At 46.6% G+C, this 17,962-nt stretch overlaps 1 protein-coding gene across 1 annotated transcript in view; it reads right to left on the bottom strand.

Annotated features, from left to right (window-relative positions):
• Positions 1–17,962, bottom strand: part of SPAG1 (sperm associated antigen 1) — a 1,072,862-nt gene that overhangs the window by 508,422 nt on the left and 546,478 nt on the right. Inside the window, exons 11-12 of the mRNA XM_086966056.1 lie at positions 1,955–2,329; positions 1,466–1,565 (exon numbers count right to left, since the gene is read on the bottom strand). Of these exons, the coding sequence (XP_086822182.1) occupies positions 1,466–1,565; positions 1,955–2,329 (475 nt within the window). The remainder of the gene's footprint in view (positions 1–1,465; positions 1,566–1,954; positions 2,330–17,962) is intronic.

The raw sequence follows: 17,962 nt of genomic DNA, 5'->3' as shown, positions 1-17,962 counted from the left end.
GCTGGAATTTTTTGGGGGGCCAAACTGAATTTTGCAGCATAACTGTTCAAATGTGTTAGCTTTAATTTTAGGATTTTATAGACAGGGAAGCTAATATTCAATTACTTCAGGGGCTGCCACAGTATCCTTAAGCAGCCTTTCTCCGCAAGAGCAACTCATATATATGTGGTCTGTTTCATACGGTTAATCAATTAGTATGAATCATAGGAAGAGGCCAAAGGTGAAACATCTACCCTTGCTGGTGCAGGCTTTCATTGAGCACATTATAAATGTTTGAGTTGCCACAGGGGCGCCACAGAAGCAATCCACACGAATGTACGTTATACAACCTACCAAAGAGTGTGCTCTTGCAGTCTACCGAGGAGAAACTCATTAGGATTGAAAATAACAACAAGCAAAAACCCTGTGTCCTTGGACATAACACCAATTTCGGTTTACTGTGCCATGACATTAGGTCCATCACTATAACTGTGCCAATAAACAGTCAATTAATTTTCAAGAAGATAAGATTTAGGCCTAGGCTCAACCCGTTAAGAAAACTTGGCCGCACGACAAACTACTCCCTTTTTTTTAACCAGGTTAGTTTTCCCATTTAAAAAACAGAAAAACACGACTGCACCAAGCAGTCAACACACATTTCCCCAAAACAAGAGTGCCACATTGCGGTCTGACATGGTTTTAGTTTAAAATGCATACCTGAATGACAATGTATGCCAGTTATGTCATCAGTGAGCAACTATGTTCTTCTGGAAAAGTGAGGTTCAGCATACTGCTATTAAACTCAAACCGAATGTCAAATGTGCATCAGCAAAGTAAGCAATTAACTGTACCAAATGATATACACGTGCGCTCTATTTTTGCAACTAATGCATACACACACACACACACAATATTCTCGTCATGTATTTCTAAAAGTGTCTGGCAGGGTGCTGAGTGTCCATATAGACTTTGAGGTTAGTAACAGAACATGACTGGCCCCCATAAAGGCACATGCTCTAATTTAGTCAAAATTGGTGTGATGCTGAGAAAGCTGGTGTAATGCTGAGAAATGATTTTGTGAGCTAGGTCTTAGTGAAATTATTTCATATTATGAATACATTTATATACATTATGCCAATGCTTAATAACGAAATGTGAGGTTATTGGTATTCCTTAACCCCAGTCTCCTTGTCTGCAAACCCTGGCAGCACTTGCAGGTAGGATAACCCAAGGACTGAACCCTAACTGAAAGGAATGCAGCAAGCATCCTCACAGCACTGCTGTTGCCAGGCAGGCAAGTAAGGGACCAAAAACCAGCACCGAGGGCACATCCACAGTCTTAAACATATTTCTGGCATCATCACCACCTTAATTCGTATTCTTTATCTGATGTATCTGGCATGCACATCCTCGGAGTTTATTGTGGGTTGGAAGTCCCAAAGGCAGCTCTGGTAGGGAGACTGGGGAGGGCCCCGCTGTATCTTACCTGGTGCAGTCGTCAATGCAGGACCCGCAGCTGCCATCCTTCAAGTAGCACGCCGCTCTATTGGAGTACAGGATGCTCAGCTCTTCCGGGATTGCCGATCCTGAAAGGATTTATAATTCATTGCGTTAAAATTAATTGGCCAAGCCCGTGTAACCAGACGCGAGCGCGGCGTGCATTTTCCGAGTATCACTGCAGCGAGGCAGCAGCCTGCTGATGAAGCAGAGTCCTCGAGGACCGGCGTTTCCTCAGTCCCCGGGCACCTCAGACGGTGTGCAGCGCCCTCGGCACTGACCGCTAGATTACAGCGCGCACACACATGCCACCATTCTGCTCGCACACCTCATTCTCTAAGACACTGAGTCACGGGGAAGGAATTCGCGCTGTCATTTCCTGACAAGGAGGGCGAGTTCTGCACCCTGCTGTCAGTCAGTCAGCCAGTCAGTTCAGTCAGAGCACAATGTGGAAGGGAACGAAGGGAGGCATACTCACCGGTGCTCTCCAGGCAGTCGATGGCTTCCGAGTACTTGGCCACCGCCTCTCCGAACTGGCCGTGCTGGAAGAGCTCATTGCCCTGGCTCTTGAGGGTGGCCGCGCTGGGAGGGAGCCGGCTGGCGGGGCCGTTCGCACCTGGAGCAGCGCTCCTCGGCTCGGTCCGCCCGGGGCCGGCGTTCCTCGAAATGTCAGCCTCCTTTGGCCGGTTGCCTTTGTTCCCCGGCGACGGCCTGCTGTTCCCTTCGCTCTCCACCTCCTCCCTCGGTCTCCTGGCCGGCGACTCCTCTTCTCGGCCGGGAAACTTTTTCTGCGCGTTGCCCATTGCACTCCGCCTCTGCTCTGCGGTCTCTCCTCCCACGGGCACTCCGGCGTCTACAAGGAAGTTGAGCAGCTCAGTTAGTACCCGCATCATCAGGAGGAACCAATGCAGCGCCGCGGAGGGGGAAGCGGCCGGCAAGACCTGGCCGGGGAACCTTCAGAGGCGAAAATACATAAATCCGCCGCGGGGACATTGATTATTACTCAAGGAAAGCCCTGCGCCCCGGCAGCACGGCTCTTTTATGTTCAGGGGGAGGTGCACGTCTCGCGCGGCAGCTCCCCCAGCTCCGGAGCGCAGCGAGCACCCCTTGGGGGAGTCATCGGAAGGTGCGTTATACAACCCTCCCACTTAACCCTCTGGGGCTTTAGTGCACGTGAAACAAGCACTCATTCAACTGCTGCAGCAGCATGGAAGGACGCAAAGAAACAATGTATTTCCGTCATTAAGTACAAGCTAGGCAAGAAATCGCCAGCTGAAATGCTACAGCATACACAATGTATCAGCATACACAATACGTTCACGTATAATAGGCACAATACCACCGTACAACATACTTGTGAAGTAACGTTGTCCCAAACACGAAGACGCTTAATTATCTGCTACTGGGTGTCTGTCACTGATCATTTAGAGGTGTTGGATATGAAGTGCATAGAAATATTTAGTTCACGAACCCTTCCCATTTGAAATGACATTTTATTCTCATATAGCCGACACCTTTCCATTTCCTGAGCCCAATCCTCATGTATATGCTCACTCATGCCAAGGATATCCCTTCCAAAGTGAGACACTGACTGCAAGCCCTCGGTAGCACACACTGTTAGGCAACGTTTCGCCTCCAAGCAAGGTCAGATCACGTCAGTGGTAAATGAAGTAAATAAGCACTGGCATTAAAAGCATGAGATCAATAGAAAATAAAGGTAGGACAATGAATAAAAGCGATTCGAGATATCATAGGCAAAGAGCGCTTTTTCTACGGACTGATTCGTTTAAATTTCAATTAAGATGACATTAATTCAAAGTCACACATTCTATATTAATAATCGTAGATTCATATATTACAGTATTCCACATTCCTTTGGCACGCAAGTCCCTTGAAGAAAAGACAGCAACAGGAGAACTGCACTCAAATAAAACAAGTGACTGTGGTCTAAAAATGCATTCTATAAACAAGTATGCATATACATTAATTTAAAAAAATGCCATGGAAGGCTGTACTAATATATATATGTCAATACAAAGTTTATTGCATAGATTACTTAAAACCATGACAATATAAGACATTTAAAAAAGACATAGAATACAAAAAGACAAAAGAAAATAATGGTTCCTTGCGAGACCCTGTGGGATAACTGACGCATTGTGCTAAAAAATTAAAAACTCTATAAGTACAAGCGGTTTTAGTTAAATTTAAGATAATTAACTATCTGCAATCTGTTATAATTAAACCAATTTGACATTTTTATAAGAGAAATACAAATAGCTTAAAATCCACCGCAAAAATGGGGTAAATGATTAACAGGTATTTAAACTCAATTGCAAAGTGACCAAGTTCTACAATGCCTGATGTCCGTGGTACAAAAACGAAAAGTTATTGATTCATGATCATCTCAATACTTTGTTGTGAATAATTAAGGAGGTCCTGCACAGCTTTGAAGAATTTGCCTATTCTTGCCAATTCGAGGGGCACCATAGTGCTAAAAGTCCAGTTCATTGCATGATTACATGTTCTTATACCATGGATTAAAAAGAGTGGCTTTAATAGAGATCGCCAGAAGTCGAGCAACATCAGGCAGCTGCAAAGTAATTGTAAAAAGTTTCCGATTTGTAGCTGCAAAGTCTACACTTAACTATCTTAGAAAGCAGTGGCCAGTTGGGGTAAAGTGTTTAATGTGTAATGCCAGCATCCTTGCTGCCAAGATTTGGGTTAGGCAAACTTTCCCTATTACACAGTTCAGATAAGGTTGTGCCTGAAGTCCAACTTGGTTGTTGTTGTATGATGCAGCCAGAGCTCTTAACACCTTGGGTGCTAGGGAGATTACCCTGCTGTGCTGAGCCCTAATGTTAGTGGACATGATCATGACGAGCTCAGCTCGTCAGGAGCACAGCTCCACTGTGCCTCATGATGAGCTGAGCTCGTCATGAGCATGGAAGGGGTTAAGGGCGGTGTAGACTTAATGGTTTGCAAGTCTGTGGTCTTAGAGAGTAGTTTAGTTTGTTTTTTCATTATACTTTTTATTGCGGTATATGTGAAATATATACATATATATATATATATATATATATATATATATATATATATATATATATATATATATATATATATATATATATATATATATATCCAAAATCGATTCCACACAATAAAGAAAGGAATGTCCAGGCCAGCTTTGCAGTTATCCAAGAGGGGGCAACAGGATACAGGAACTCCGCAGGTTGGAATCCCTTCTCATCATAAAATATCGAACTAAGCAGCCGGATGGGCACAACCTTGATGAAGAACTGGAAGTCCATCTGGGTTAGCTGGTGGATCCCATCACCTAATTAAATTGATACCTGGGTGAAGGCCTGTTCTGCAATGTTTATAACTTTGGTTTGTGAGATACTTTTGTATATATAATGATGTAATGAGAAATGTCACTGATGCACTTCTAATCACTGAATTGTTTATTTCTTTCACCAGATATTTGTGAGAAGTCACTCGATTTGGCAATGCACGAGCACTTAAGCACGTAATCAAGTATGGAAGTTGACACGTATGGACGGCAATATGAGTAATGGCGGTTCAGTAGGTCATTGACTTTGTTCTGTTTCTCATGACCTTTACTGCATGCCCACTGGGGCGGAATTACGTACACAAACAGGCACTCCCGATTTAATGCCCACTGGGGCTTTGTTTTATCTTTGGTGCATTGGAGACGAAAGACAGACAGGATGTTTATGTGCCCAGATTTTTGGCTATTAACATGCGTTGATATATCACTAATATTGCATGAATATTTAATGCATTACTGTTTTGACGATTGGTTTAGTGGTGAGACACACCCTGGACTAGTATTGATTATCCTAAATTGCACCCTGCAACATTAATGCTAAACCGGCCCAGCATGATACCGTTTACAAATGCGCCGCATATCTGTGAGATCACACCTTCAGAGACTTTACATGATGAAATAATGTAATGTCCTCGTAATGTATTGCCTTTCCATCCATGAATGAATTTATTTTCTTTTCGCATAGCATTTGAATAATATGTGCTATTTGTTTTTTATTTGCGTATAATTTCTGCATTGCTATGATTACCAACAAATGTTTAGTGACTTCCTCACAAGTCTGTTTACCATGTTGTTTGAAGGTCATGTGACCGTACATAAGCAATGGAGACACTCACACTCACGCTCGTGATCAAGAGGTTTTACCTCGAAACGCGTTGAGTAGGAGCTAAGAATTAAATCTCTTGGATAACTGCAAAGCTGGCCTGGACATTCCTTTCTTTATTGTGTGGAATCGATTTTGGATACCTGGGGAGTGGCTACCCCGTCCAGGCCCTCCGCTGCAAGGGGCAGGGGTTCAGAGCACAAAACTACCTTTGGATATATATATATATATATATATATATATATATATATATATATATATATATGTACATAGATATGTGTGTGTGTATATATATATATTTATATAGTCAATGGGTCGTATCGTTGGCGGTGCAGAGATCCAGGGCAATCCAGATTGAGCTGGGTCAGGGGTCTTGGCGGTGCTGCAGGTGTGCCGGCAGCGGTGACAGCTGAAGGGGCCATGGGTGACAGCTGGTGATGCTAGCTTGCAGTTGTTGTGGCCTGGGTTGAGAGCGTGGAGTGCCGCTGGGACGTATTGTTGGCGGTGCAGAGATCCAGGGTTCCTGGTGCTGGTCTCAGTCGGGTCGCGGACGGGCGCAGACGGGCTTGCCTTTGGCACCACAGTGGCATGGCCGCCATTAAGTAGGGGTCAGGGAGCGACCAGCCCAATCCAGCTCCCCTCCCAGCTCCCGCATGTCCAGCCCTCCTAGAGTCCTACTTAATGGCGGCCATGCTACCGTGGGTGCCAAAGCAAGCCTGTCTGCGCCCGACTGCGAACAGCACCAGGAACCCTGGATCTCTGCACCGCCAATGATACGACCCAGCGGCACCCCACGCTCTAAACCCAGGCCACAATAACAACTGAAAGCTAGCATCACCAGCTGACACCCACAGCCCCTTCAGCTGTCACCGCTGCCGGCACACCTGCAGCACCGCCAAGACCACTGACCCAGCGCAATCTGCCCGCAAGAACACAACCGAACCGAAGTCCCTGCAATGCATCCTCCTCAATGTCCGATCCCTCCACAAACACGCCACCGAAATCTGGGACCTTCTCGACAGCACTACCCCGGACCTAGCATTCTTGACCAAAACCTGGACCAACACCAGCTCGGGACCGGACATCGCCATCGCCATTCCCCAAAGATACAAGATCTCCAGAAAGGACCGCCCCACCCACCCTGGAGGAGGAATTGCCATCGTCCACAAATCCACCCTCCGCCTGAGCATACTTCCAGACGAGTCCACAGGGCTGATGGAACACCTTCACTTCAAGATATTGACCAGCCCTACCTCCACCCTACCTCCACCCTCCGTGGAACCCTCATCTACCGACACCCTGGACTCCGCTGACTTTTCGCCAACTCCATCGCGGACATCATCTCCCTGCATGCCATCGCATCCACCAACTACACCCTACTGGGAGACCTCAACTTCCACCTCGACAACCAACTGGACCCCAGCACCACATCCCTCCTGGACAACCTCCACAACATTGGACTCCGCCAGATCGTGACCGAACCCAAGCACTCAGCAGGATACACCCTCGACCCCCTCTTCACAACAGGAAACTCCATCACCTTCAGCCACACCACCGAACTCCCATGGACTCACCATTGATGCGTCCACTTCACCTTCAGAACACCCACCTTCCACAGACACCAGCACCTGCTCCCACAAAGAAACTGGACCAGAATCACAGATGACCAGCTAACCTCATCACATAACAACTCTACCCCAACCATCGCGGAAAACTACAACACCACAGTCCGAACCCTGCACAGATGGATCTCCGACAGTGCAAACACCATAGCCACCCTCAAGAAAAACAACAACACCCACACCAAGAAAGCTAAATGGTTCACCACAAAACTTCGAGAGTCCAGATGCACTTGCCGCCGCCTCAAAAAGGCCTGGAAACACACCAAATCCACAGAAGCCCACAATAACTTCAGAGCCGCCTCCAACGCCCACCACCAATTCATCAGAAAAACGATGAAAAAAGAGATTGAAGACCGAATCTCCACTCATGCACACAACAGCAAAGAACTCTTCAACATCAAGGAGTTCGCCCAAACCACCAGCGAGACCACCGACATCCCTCACTCACAAGACCTCTGCGATAAACTCAGCCCCTTTTTCCACCACAAAATCAAGAGCATCTACGACAACTTCGACAAAGACAACCAACACACTGAACCGTCACCAAACATGGAAGGCATGGAAGCCGTTGCCAAATTGATGAAAAACAGCTGCCTACAACTAAACACAAACAAAACGGAAGTACTCATCATCGGCTCAAAACCAGACGCCTGAAACGACACCTGGTGGCCACTCGCCCTCGGAAGCCCGCCCACCCCCACAGACCACACACGCTACCTGGGAATCATCCTGGACTCAGAGCTCAAAATGGACCGCCAGATCAACTCTGTCTCGTCCTCCTGCTTCCACACCCTCCGCCTCCTACGTAAGACCTTCAAATAGATCCCCCTCAAACACAGAAAGACCGTCACTCACGCCCTGGTCACCAGCAGGCTCGACTACGGCAATGCAATCTATGCCGGAATAAACAAAAACCTCACCCGTAAGCTACAGAACATCCAAAACACCGCCGCAAGACTGGTCCTCAACCTACCAAGCCACTGCCACATCTCCTAGCACCTGCGCACACTCCACTGGCTCCCCCATCGAAGCTAGAGTCACCTTCAAGATGCTAAATCACACTCACAAGGTACTCCATGACACTGGACCAGCATACCCGAACAGCCGACTCAAATTCCACGCACCCAAAGGACCCTACGATCAGCCCAGTTCTCCTACGCTGTGGTCCCCTACACCAGAAAGACCAGATCGGGAAGCCGCTCCTTCTCCTTCCGCGCGGCCAGTGCCTGGAACGACCTTCCGCTCCATCTCAGACAGATAACATTGCTCCCCATCTTCGCAAGAAACCTCAAAACCTGGCTCTTCGACAGACCCCCTCCTTGATGGTCTGGAACCTGCGAACCTCCCCACCCACACCTCCAGCGCCTTGAGACCCTTACGGGTGAGTAGTCGCGCTTAACAAACACCTGATTTGGTTTGATTTGACACTCACTCAACGAATAAATCCGAGACCAATTTAGAAACATAACACATCTTTTTATATATATTTCAAACTCAAGAACCTTGTTCAAAGGTAATTACAGTTTTCAATAAAATTATTCACAGGTAAGTAAATGTTTATACCTATGCGTTTTTTAAGTCAAAGACGTATGAAGGTAGGGTCAGTTGGTTTCAGGGGTTCATCTTCTGGGATCAGAATAGTAGTGGGCCGGGGTTCAAAGTACAACCGGCAGTTCTTCCGGAACTGACGGGGTTCTACCAGGAGCAGGGTGCTGGTAAGGCTAGTAGCTGGCGCTATGGAGAAGGGGGACCCTCTGAAAACAGGTTCCACAGGGGAACTTGAGGGCAAGTCTAAGGGCTCCCAAACGGGGGCTCAGGTCGCAAGGGGTCTTGAAGCATGAGGGCACAGCCGGTTCGACTGGACCCTGGTCAGGTGGTTCGGGAGCAGAGTGGGTTGGTCAGCTAGACTAGGGTGCACAAAGATGCATCTCACAGTCAGGGGTAAACAGCGGTCTCATTGATGCTGATGTCCCTTGACAGCTGCCTGGCCCTGGTGCAGTGAGCAGCTGGACTGGACACTCACTGTTAGTGTTTGGTGCAGGGTACTAACCGGGGTTGGTGCTGCACGGCTCCAGTTAGTCCTGGGATCTTCACACTGGGTAGGGAGAAGGATCTGACCTTCCAGAGCACGAGTACCTTCTATGTTGCATTGGTTGGGCTGGTGAGCTGCAAGACAGTGGACCAGACTCTGCTCGCCTGTGCCTGCGGACTGCAGGGAAGTTGCTCCTCTACTCAAAGGGAGACTGTCAGCGTTTTTTGAAGTGCTGGCAGGCTACCAAGGCTTTGGTATTTCTCCAGCTCGCAGGACGAGTCACTCTGTCATGACTGTCGAGAGAGGGCTGAGCTCAGCAGGGTTTTGTGCCAAAGTCCAATGTTCTACTGTAGTTCTTGCAAGGCAGTGACTCTTTTTCATCCTTCTTCTGTTGATCTATTAACTTTGAGTTCTTGGGTTCAGGGGTGCCACTTAAATACTCAATTTAGGGGAGCGACAGGTATTAACCAATGGGCTACCTACCTTTATGGTGTCTACACCCGCTAGATGACCACTTCCTGTTGGAAGTAGGCATTACCCTGGCCCTAGAAGGCTAATTTAATCCAAAACAACATGGAGAATCTGAAAGGTGGGGTCCACATCAGCTGGCCCGCCCAAGGGATGGTGCTAGCTGAATGTGGGCACATGTCCTAATAATGCTAATTTTCCCTCCTGTCTTGCAGCCAAAAAGTAGGACCAGGACAGGGGGTTGGGCACCTTCACTATCTGGAGAGGTCACTTAAAGGCAGCAGGGCCTCTGAAGCTTTGCGCCCTGGAATGCCCATCTTGCTTGGAGGAGATGTGAACTCCTATACCTAGAGCAGGCTTTGTTCCTGTCTTCCGAGAGCGAAGGGTCTCACCTCAGGTCAGAAACCTGTCTATGGTGGCTCGCTGGTCGAGACCAGTCAGTCAACACACTAGTAGTTGGTAGGTTTTCAGGGGGCACCTCTGAGGTGCCCTCTTAGTGCATTTATAAATCATTTCTGCACTGGCATCAGTGTGGGTTTATTTAGATGAGGTGTTTGGTACCAAACACCTTGGGGTACAGTGAAGCCATCATGTAGCTGGAGGAACTTGTAATGACGAGTGTCCAGTTAATGTACTTATTATGGCTTCCCTGTGCACTGGTAATATCTAAAGGTGAACTTACATATCACCGGGGCATATCCACTCTCGCAGATATGCCCGCACATAGGTATAGTGGACCTTTCCTAAGGGCTGTAAGGCCTGCTGTAGGGATGACTTACCTATGCCAAATACATTGTTGGCAGGAATGGCGCATAGGAATAGTTAACATTCTTTTAGGATGACAATGCACACCCTATTCTGATTTTTTATGTTGATCTTCAACAATACTCTAAGGCTAAAAATTGTGGCGTGCACCTCCTGATTAGCGCTCTGTCCAAGCGCAATGATTACTGAACGAAAAGCTGATAAACCGGGTAGTTTAACAGATACAGAGTGCACAGCCTCACGGTCTCGCTCATGGGTCCTAGTAACTCCATGTTAAAATCTAACAACAGTCCTCGTTTAGGGATAACTGTAAAGCATACAAGGATAACATCACATTACGATCAACATTGTAGAATCACGTTTCCACTATTGTAAACACATCGAAAAAAATAATACTTGCTACTTAAAAAACATCCCAGAATAATACGTGTGCAAAACATGTTTCATATTATGCCACCCAGTATTCATCTGCAATTCAACTGACGTGTGCCACCATCAAATAGAATAAAAGTAGAGCAACTTATTTTAAGCATGTAAACAAACAAATTCTCCCAACAGTCAAATAAACATCACTCCACTGCCATCCTTCATGTGCAAAATCTGTGTCTCCCAAAACTATTACAACATATATAATTCTCAAAATGCATTGGGTTAAGTTGCTGAGATCGAGATACATTCTGTAATACATCAAGGAATATAACACAGTGGATTGTAGTAGTGTGTCAACACCTGGACGTCAATAAAGCATGGTTGATTTGAATACTCACATTTCAACTTGTTTAAATTGGAGAAAAAATTGATTAAAATAAGTGGACTAAATAATGGACAAGGTTAGTTATATGAACAAGGACTGTTGTTAAATTTAAACATGGAGTTACAAGGGCTGATCAGCCGACCTTGAGGCTGTATCAGTTTAACTACCCAATTTATCAGCATTTCACACAGGGATGGGTGCGATTTCAACTCTTCGGTTTTCTCTGCACCAAGACATGCAGGCTGCAATGGCAGTTTGCATGAGCTCGGTGAGGGGTCCCTTTAGCGCGGGGTGGCACAATTTGGGACTGCATCAAAGGTTGTGCCACCCTGGGTGTGATACAAGTAAAACGAGACCCCCAGTTTGCAATTTGCAGACTGGAAGAGCAGGTTCAACTGATAGCCCGACTTTCTCATTTCAAGTAATGGCAAAGCTAGATTTCCCCCTGCTATATGCTTAAGTCTCCCCTATGGCAGGCCTAGCGAGTCCTAAGGCAGGGTGCAACATATGTTATGGGCAGAACATTTATTTTACATGTTCTGATAATAAAATGGCGAAACTGCAGTTTTTGTTATGGAAAAGATTTACTATTGAAATGCTTGCTCGCCCCATTGGTGAGTACAGAGGGTACTGACCCCTGAGCTGTGCTAACTCTGGAATGGTGCAACCAAAGTGGGTCATCCAAGGTAGCAAATAACTCATTACATTAAGCCGGACTTGATTCTCAGGCCGAAATTAATGTAACATGTTGTAGAATGCAACTTTAGCAAAGTTGCCACTTTGGTGCCTGTAGTCCCCATGCCCAAACGGTTACACACTGGTTCCTGTCCCTGAGACAGCTTTGAGCCCTCCCGGGGAGCTCTTGTAATTACTCCCAGAAAAGGATACCATGGGAGCCTGCTCTGGAAGGAGACATCACCTCCCTCAACATGAAGCCACATGGGTGTTGGCCAAAAAGGGAAGCTTCGAAGGGCAAATAGGAACATTTTAGAGGAGGGGCTGCTCCACTGTTCAGGCAGACAGGCTGGCACTAAAGAAAGCAGAGGGGAAATCAGTTGCCAAACCAGTATTCCAGGGGTGTTTAGTCCCCTTGGTAGCCACACCTCTGGGTTGGGCTCTAGGTTGGGCTAGGGAGCTCTGCACGCCAGGAGAGGAGTCCTGCCATATTGGAAGCAAGGGGAATGGTGCATCCTGGGATGCCCAGATGCCACACTTCACAGGGGGTGTTCATCAGGTGGGAGGCCACCTATTGGCTACACACAACATCCTGCCCTGAGGGCATTTTCTGAGCATAAGCTGAGCACCCCGTCACCCTGAACTCAGATGTCAACTGGACTGAAAGAAGGACAGAGGAAGGACTGCACTGTTAAATCAGCAAAGAGAGGCTACACTATTGTGGACTAGTCCCGCGGCACCTGGAAGCTAGCAAAGTAGTGGGACTGTGCCTGCCGTATCCTGCTTGAGGAGAAGTTGTCTCCAGAGCCCGGCCGAAGCCAAAAGACTCCAAGGGCTGACTGGCCACCTGTTCATAGCACAGGGACACAAGAGTTGAAGAAGCCTGATGGAGCATGTTGGTGTTCCAAAGTCTTCAACCCACTACCAAATGCCACTGTCCAGCACCAGGGACCAGCTCCCTCCACAAAGTTGTACCTGTGTTCGCTCAGACCGGAAGTGTCGTTGGAGTGCAACTAGGACATCTAGAAGACAAGTTATCGAACCAACAAGGATTGGTCTGTGATCATGATTCTGGTTGACAGGTAGTCCAATGCCGACTGGACCTCTGCTAGCACCAACAGGGCTTTGAAGGATGTCTACCCTATGACCAGTGTCACCATACCCCCTTCGTGGATAGACTCTAAGGGACTGCGTTACAACCAGCCTAAACGTTTTGTTGCAAAAGTCTCAGTGTCAAATTCGCAGAATTTGCAGATGCTTGTTAGCGTATGAGTGAAATGCTTTGATTTATGATATCTTGTCAATCCTATATCTCCGGAACTCTCTGGATCTTTTTTGCTGTGGTACCTAAAAATATAGTCTATTTTTATGTTATGTTATTTTAATTTGATATCACACAAGAATCCCCCTAGCGTGTATAGCAGCACAGCAGAAGGTCACTACAACAAGGGCCAGAAACAGCAGAGTTAAAATAGAAAGGTTTTCAATAATTTCTTAAATTTGGTATATTCAGAGTATGTGTATATAGAAAAAGGTAAAAGATTCCCGTAGGCAGGGGTCAAATAAGAGAACGATTTGCCTCCACACCTTAAATGTTGAATGTGGGGAATAGTGTGTAGCTCTTTCTCCGTAGATTGCAGATTCCTGACAGGGAGATATAGTTTAGGGTTTTGGTATAAGTATCTTGGTCCTTTCTCCACAAGAGCTTTGGGGAGGGAGGGGTCAGCAGATCTTGAATATAAAAGTGGGAGTGATGCAGACTGGGAAGGAAGATTACAAACAAGCCTTGCAGTGGTGTTCTGCACGACCTGTAATTTAGAGAGTAGAGTCTCACTGGCAAACGCCAGAGGAGCATTATCATAATCTAGCCTGCTGACAAGAGCCTGTTCTAGGGTCTTCCTAGCACAAGCGGAAGAAAAGGCAGGGCTTTCCTTAGTAGAAGAAACATGCAAGGTACTGGTTAATGATAGGACCTGCTCCTTTATTGCTAGGGCTTGATCCAGTTTAATGCCGGGATTTTTTACGTCCTGACATGGAGTGGGAGCACTCTTTAGATCATGTGACTACCAATCGGGAGTTCATATTTTTTGGGCTTTTCCAAAAAGCAAAATCTCAGTATTTTCAGATTAAGCTGTAGAAGTTCTCGGACATCAACTCTGCTACAGCTTTCATCACTTTGTTCACATTGTTGTCAAAGGAGATGACCAGCTGAATGTCATCAAAGTGGGGCAAGATTCAAAGCCGAAAGATCTGATGGGTTTGGCTAACGTGCCACATATATATTGAACAAAATGGTGCACAAGCAAGATCTCTGGGGTACACCTTTGTCAATCATTATAGTGCATGACAGAGTCACCCAATGAGAACACATGAGAGCTGTAAGTCAGGAAGATCTCGAACCATTACAGCACACTTCCATATATCCCTTTCTCATTCAGCCTAAGCAACAGCTTATCGTGTGACACAGTGTCAATGCCAGCTGCAGACAGGTCTAAGAGCACAAGCATAGAGAGGATGTTAGCATCCAAGGAACATCTTATGGAGTACAGCACGTCAACCAGGGCCGTCTCCATGCGGTGCTTCGACCTAAACCAAATTGAGACGGGTCAAAAATATTATTTTCCTCCAAGTAGTCTGTCAGCTATTTGTTGATGAGACTTTCCAAAACCTTACCTAGAAATGGAAGTAAAGAAATTGACCGATAATTAGAGAGGATTGAGGGATCTAAATTGACTTTTTCTGAATAGGCATGATCTGTGCAGATTTCCAGGCCATAGGGAAGGTCCCTCTTTCTATTGACGCATTAAACAAGGAACTGGTAGCCAGCGAAATCTGCATAGCAAAACACACAGAGATCTAGCTGGACATTGAAGGAAAGTAGGATCTGCATTCATGGTTACCCCCACTTTTTGCTGGTGTCATCATGTTTTCTGACTGGTCTGACTGGGATCCTTCTAATCAGGACCCCAGTCACTGTGCTCTCTCCCTAATTTGGACTATGGTAAGTACTTTGGTACCTTCCTAATTGGCAACTGGGGTACCCTTCTAAGTCCCTAGTATATGGTACTGAGGTACCCAGGGCATAGGTACACCAGTGGTCTCCCATGGGCTGCAGCATGTATTATACCACTCACAACAGATATATGTTTCCATATATCTGAGGTCACGACATGTAAACCCTATAATTCACCCCAAGGTAGACCTTTCAATCCTGAAGGCAGGGAGCTTGGTTATAAGTGTGAGGGTGCCCTGAATGAGCAGGACACTCCCTACAAACCCCGTAGTTGATTCTCCAGGCCTTTTAAGTGCTGTTCAAAAGAGGGTGGTGATGGACGGAGCATCTGAATCAATCAAGCACTCACACCCAGTCAAAAGATCTGGGTTTAATCCATCACCGTTCTTTAGGCCACTCTGCCACCCCAGTTCAGACATGACCATATGCAAATCAGTCTGACCCTGTGCCTCATGGGAACAATCCAGCCCGAACTGCCAAGCCATGTCTTCCCTGGACCGGAAACAAGCTTCCGAGGACCGGTTTCTGGCATTCCAGCCGTCTTCAGCCCGGCTTGCTTGAATCCAGTGGCAAAGTGAGCAAGGGACTCACGTCTGTGCATACCCTGCCACACTTATGGCGGCCAAAAGCGGTACAAAAGGGGGTGGTGATGGACGCTGTCCACCATTTTATACATATAGTGGACATCAAGTCAATTACGAAATGTCTAACTATATATTGGCTGCACCGAAACCGGTCATAATCGGTATCAAACATGTTGAAATCCTTACTGGAACATCGATTCCATTATTGGATGCAGGATCCCATGTACTGAGGCGCTCCCCTAGGGAGCCCCCCATGTATTCCCAGTAGCAGCTTTTCAGGGTCTACCAGCAAGCTAGTGCTGCTGCCGACCACAGGCACGATTCTGCCCTCGTACTGCTGAATTAGGCTCGAGCAGGAGAAGGTGAAACAATAGGTTTTCTGTCAAAGGGAGGCACACCTCCCAGCCAGGACTTAGAGTATTGGACTGGGGTGGGGGCGCTTGTCGGAGCCATCATACTACTTTGAAGGGCACATTTGGTGCCCTCCTTGCATATTCCAGTTGCCAATGGCTCCCGCTCTGGCGCGAAACTGGACAAAGGACAGAGTATATGACCCTCTGTTTAGCCCCTCCTCTGGGAGGGACCCTGAATTGTCCAAAACCTTTCCTTTGGGTACTTAAGAGCTTACCTGAGGGTGGCTCTTCAGATTTGTCGTGGGACAAAATTCCGATCCGAAACCACTTCTATGTAAACTGTCTGGGCACGTTGGACTTTGCTATGGGAACTGAAACTGCATCTGGAAGACTCCTACTGCTCCTGGTCTCGTCGTCCTGCCAGTCTTCTGCGTCGTCTGTGCCTGTGCTCCATCCAGGTTCTGCAGCATCAAAGATACCCTAAGGAATCTCCCTTGGAGTGAAGGAGTCACTCCCCTGCATCTTCAGGTACCGCAACTAAGCTGACCGGTCTGGTGCTCCTGTCTTCCTCCGGACTTTGAAAGGTCCAGCAACACAGTTGGTGGTTCTACAACTCCCTCGAAGTCAGCACTGTCTTCTCACTAAGTTTGTGGCCAGTATCACTCATCGGAACCGCTGGAACAGCACCCACTGCGCACCTCGCCGACTCCCGTAGTGAGAGAAAAGGTAAACTCGATTCTCCAAGCTAAAATTAGTTAGAACTCACTCGCAAAGATGCCAACTTTATTAGATGCCGTGAGTCCACTCAGATTAAAAAAGAAAACACAATGTTTCAGACCGCTTCAATTAGGGAAGACCTTCCCTAATTGAAGTGGTCTGCAACACTGTATTTACCTTTTCTCTCACTACGGGGTCTTAGTGGGGTAGCAAACGATAAGCACTTGTGCATCCTTTCACATATCACTATCTGTTCTTCCTTTTTTTACACCTCTTAAAACTTACATTTGACACTGATCTAATTTTTTCACAGTCTTGAAAGTCACCAATGATGAAAGAACGTGAGCAGACTGGTGAGTACCTACCAGCAGTTCCCTTGGTGGTGCTTACGTGAGGTACTTTCAGACACCCCAGGGTAACCGTGTGCTCTACAAGTGCAATTAACATAACATAACCTTTCACACATTTTTTCTTCGTATGCACTAACATATGGGGATAGAAGCGGGGAGGATTGACTAACAATTACATTTGGATACCAAGGTCCAGCTGCTAGCGGCATTCTTTAGAAGCCAGTTTTTGAGCGGAGATTTTATTACACTGCCCTTGGGACTCTTGGAAAGATTACGTGTCCGTGTACAATCAGGTCTTTTTTTATATATTGATGTTATGAGTGGAGGGCAACCTGTTTTGTAATTCCCTTTTATGCTCCTTACTGTGGATGGCCTTATTAGAGGATATAGGAGTCTTTTGGAATATTGTTAAACACCCTAAGCTCTCTGAAAAGCTGACCGAAGGTTTGGGGTCCACCATTAGTGTTGAGCAATGGTTTAACCATTTTTAAAGCCATATATTCGTACATGGGACTTCAGGATTATAACTGTAGATCTGTCCTTGCTTTTCCCACTATCAATTAGATGTGAAACAACCAAGGTTTGGGAGTCAATTAATGACAGTCCCGCGAGTAAGGCATCTGGGCCTGAAGGGGGCCCTCTGAAATGGGATTAATATCGCTATCCTCAGTGGCTTCTCTAAATCATGTAATACAGCTGTAATTATCCTAGTATATAAAAAAAAAAGAAAGAAAGGCTGTTGAAATGACCCACGTTTCTACAGACTAATTCCGTTTTTGTATTGATGGTCTAGATTATTTGGAGTATTGCCTTTAGCAGGATTGAGTAGTGAGTGGGCCTATACGAAAATCATAAATCCCTCCGTAAAATACCGGTTTTTGGACGGGCTTGGTACTATAGATGCCTCAAGCTCTATCTAGTAATCAGCAAGTATACGCTGGCCAAAGGGGGTTTGCGGTTTCTCTCCTTTTTGGACCT

The sequence above is a fragment of the Lissotriton vulgaris genome, chromosome 4_1 (genome assembly GCF_964263255.1).
Source record: "Lissotriton vulgaris chromosome 4_1, aLisVul1.2, whole genome shotgun sequence".
NCBI lineage: Eukaryota > Metazoa > Chordata > Amphibia > Caudata > Salamandridae > Lissotriton > Lissotriton vulgaris.
This window is presented reverse-complemented; position numbering and strand designations above follow the sequence as displayed.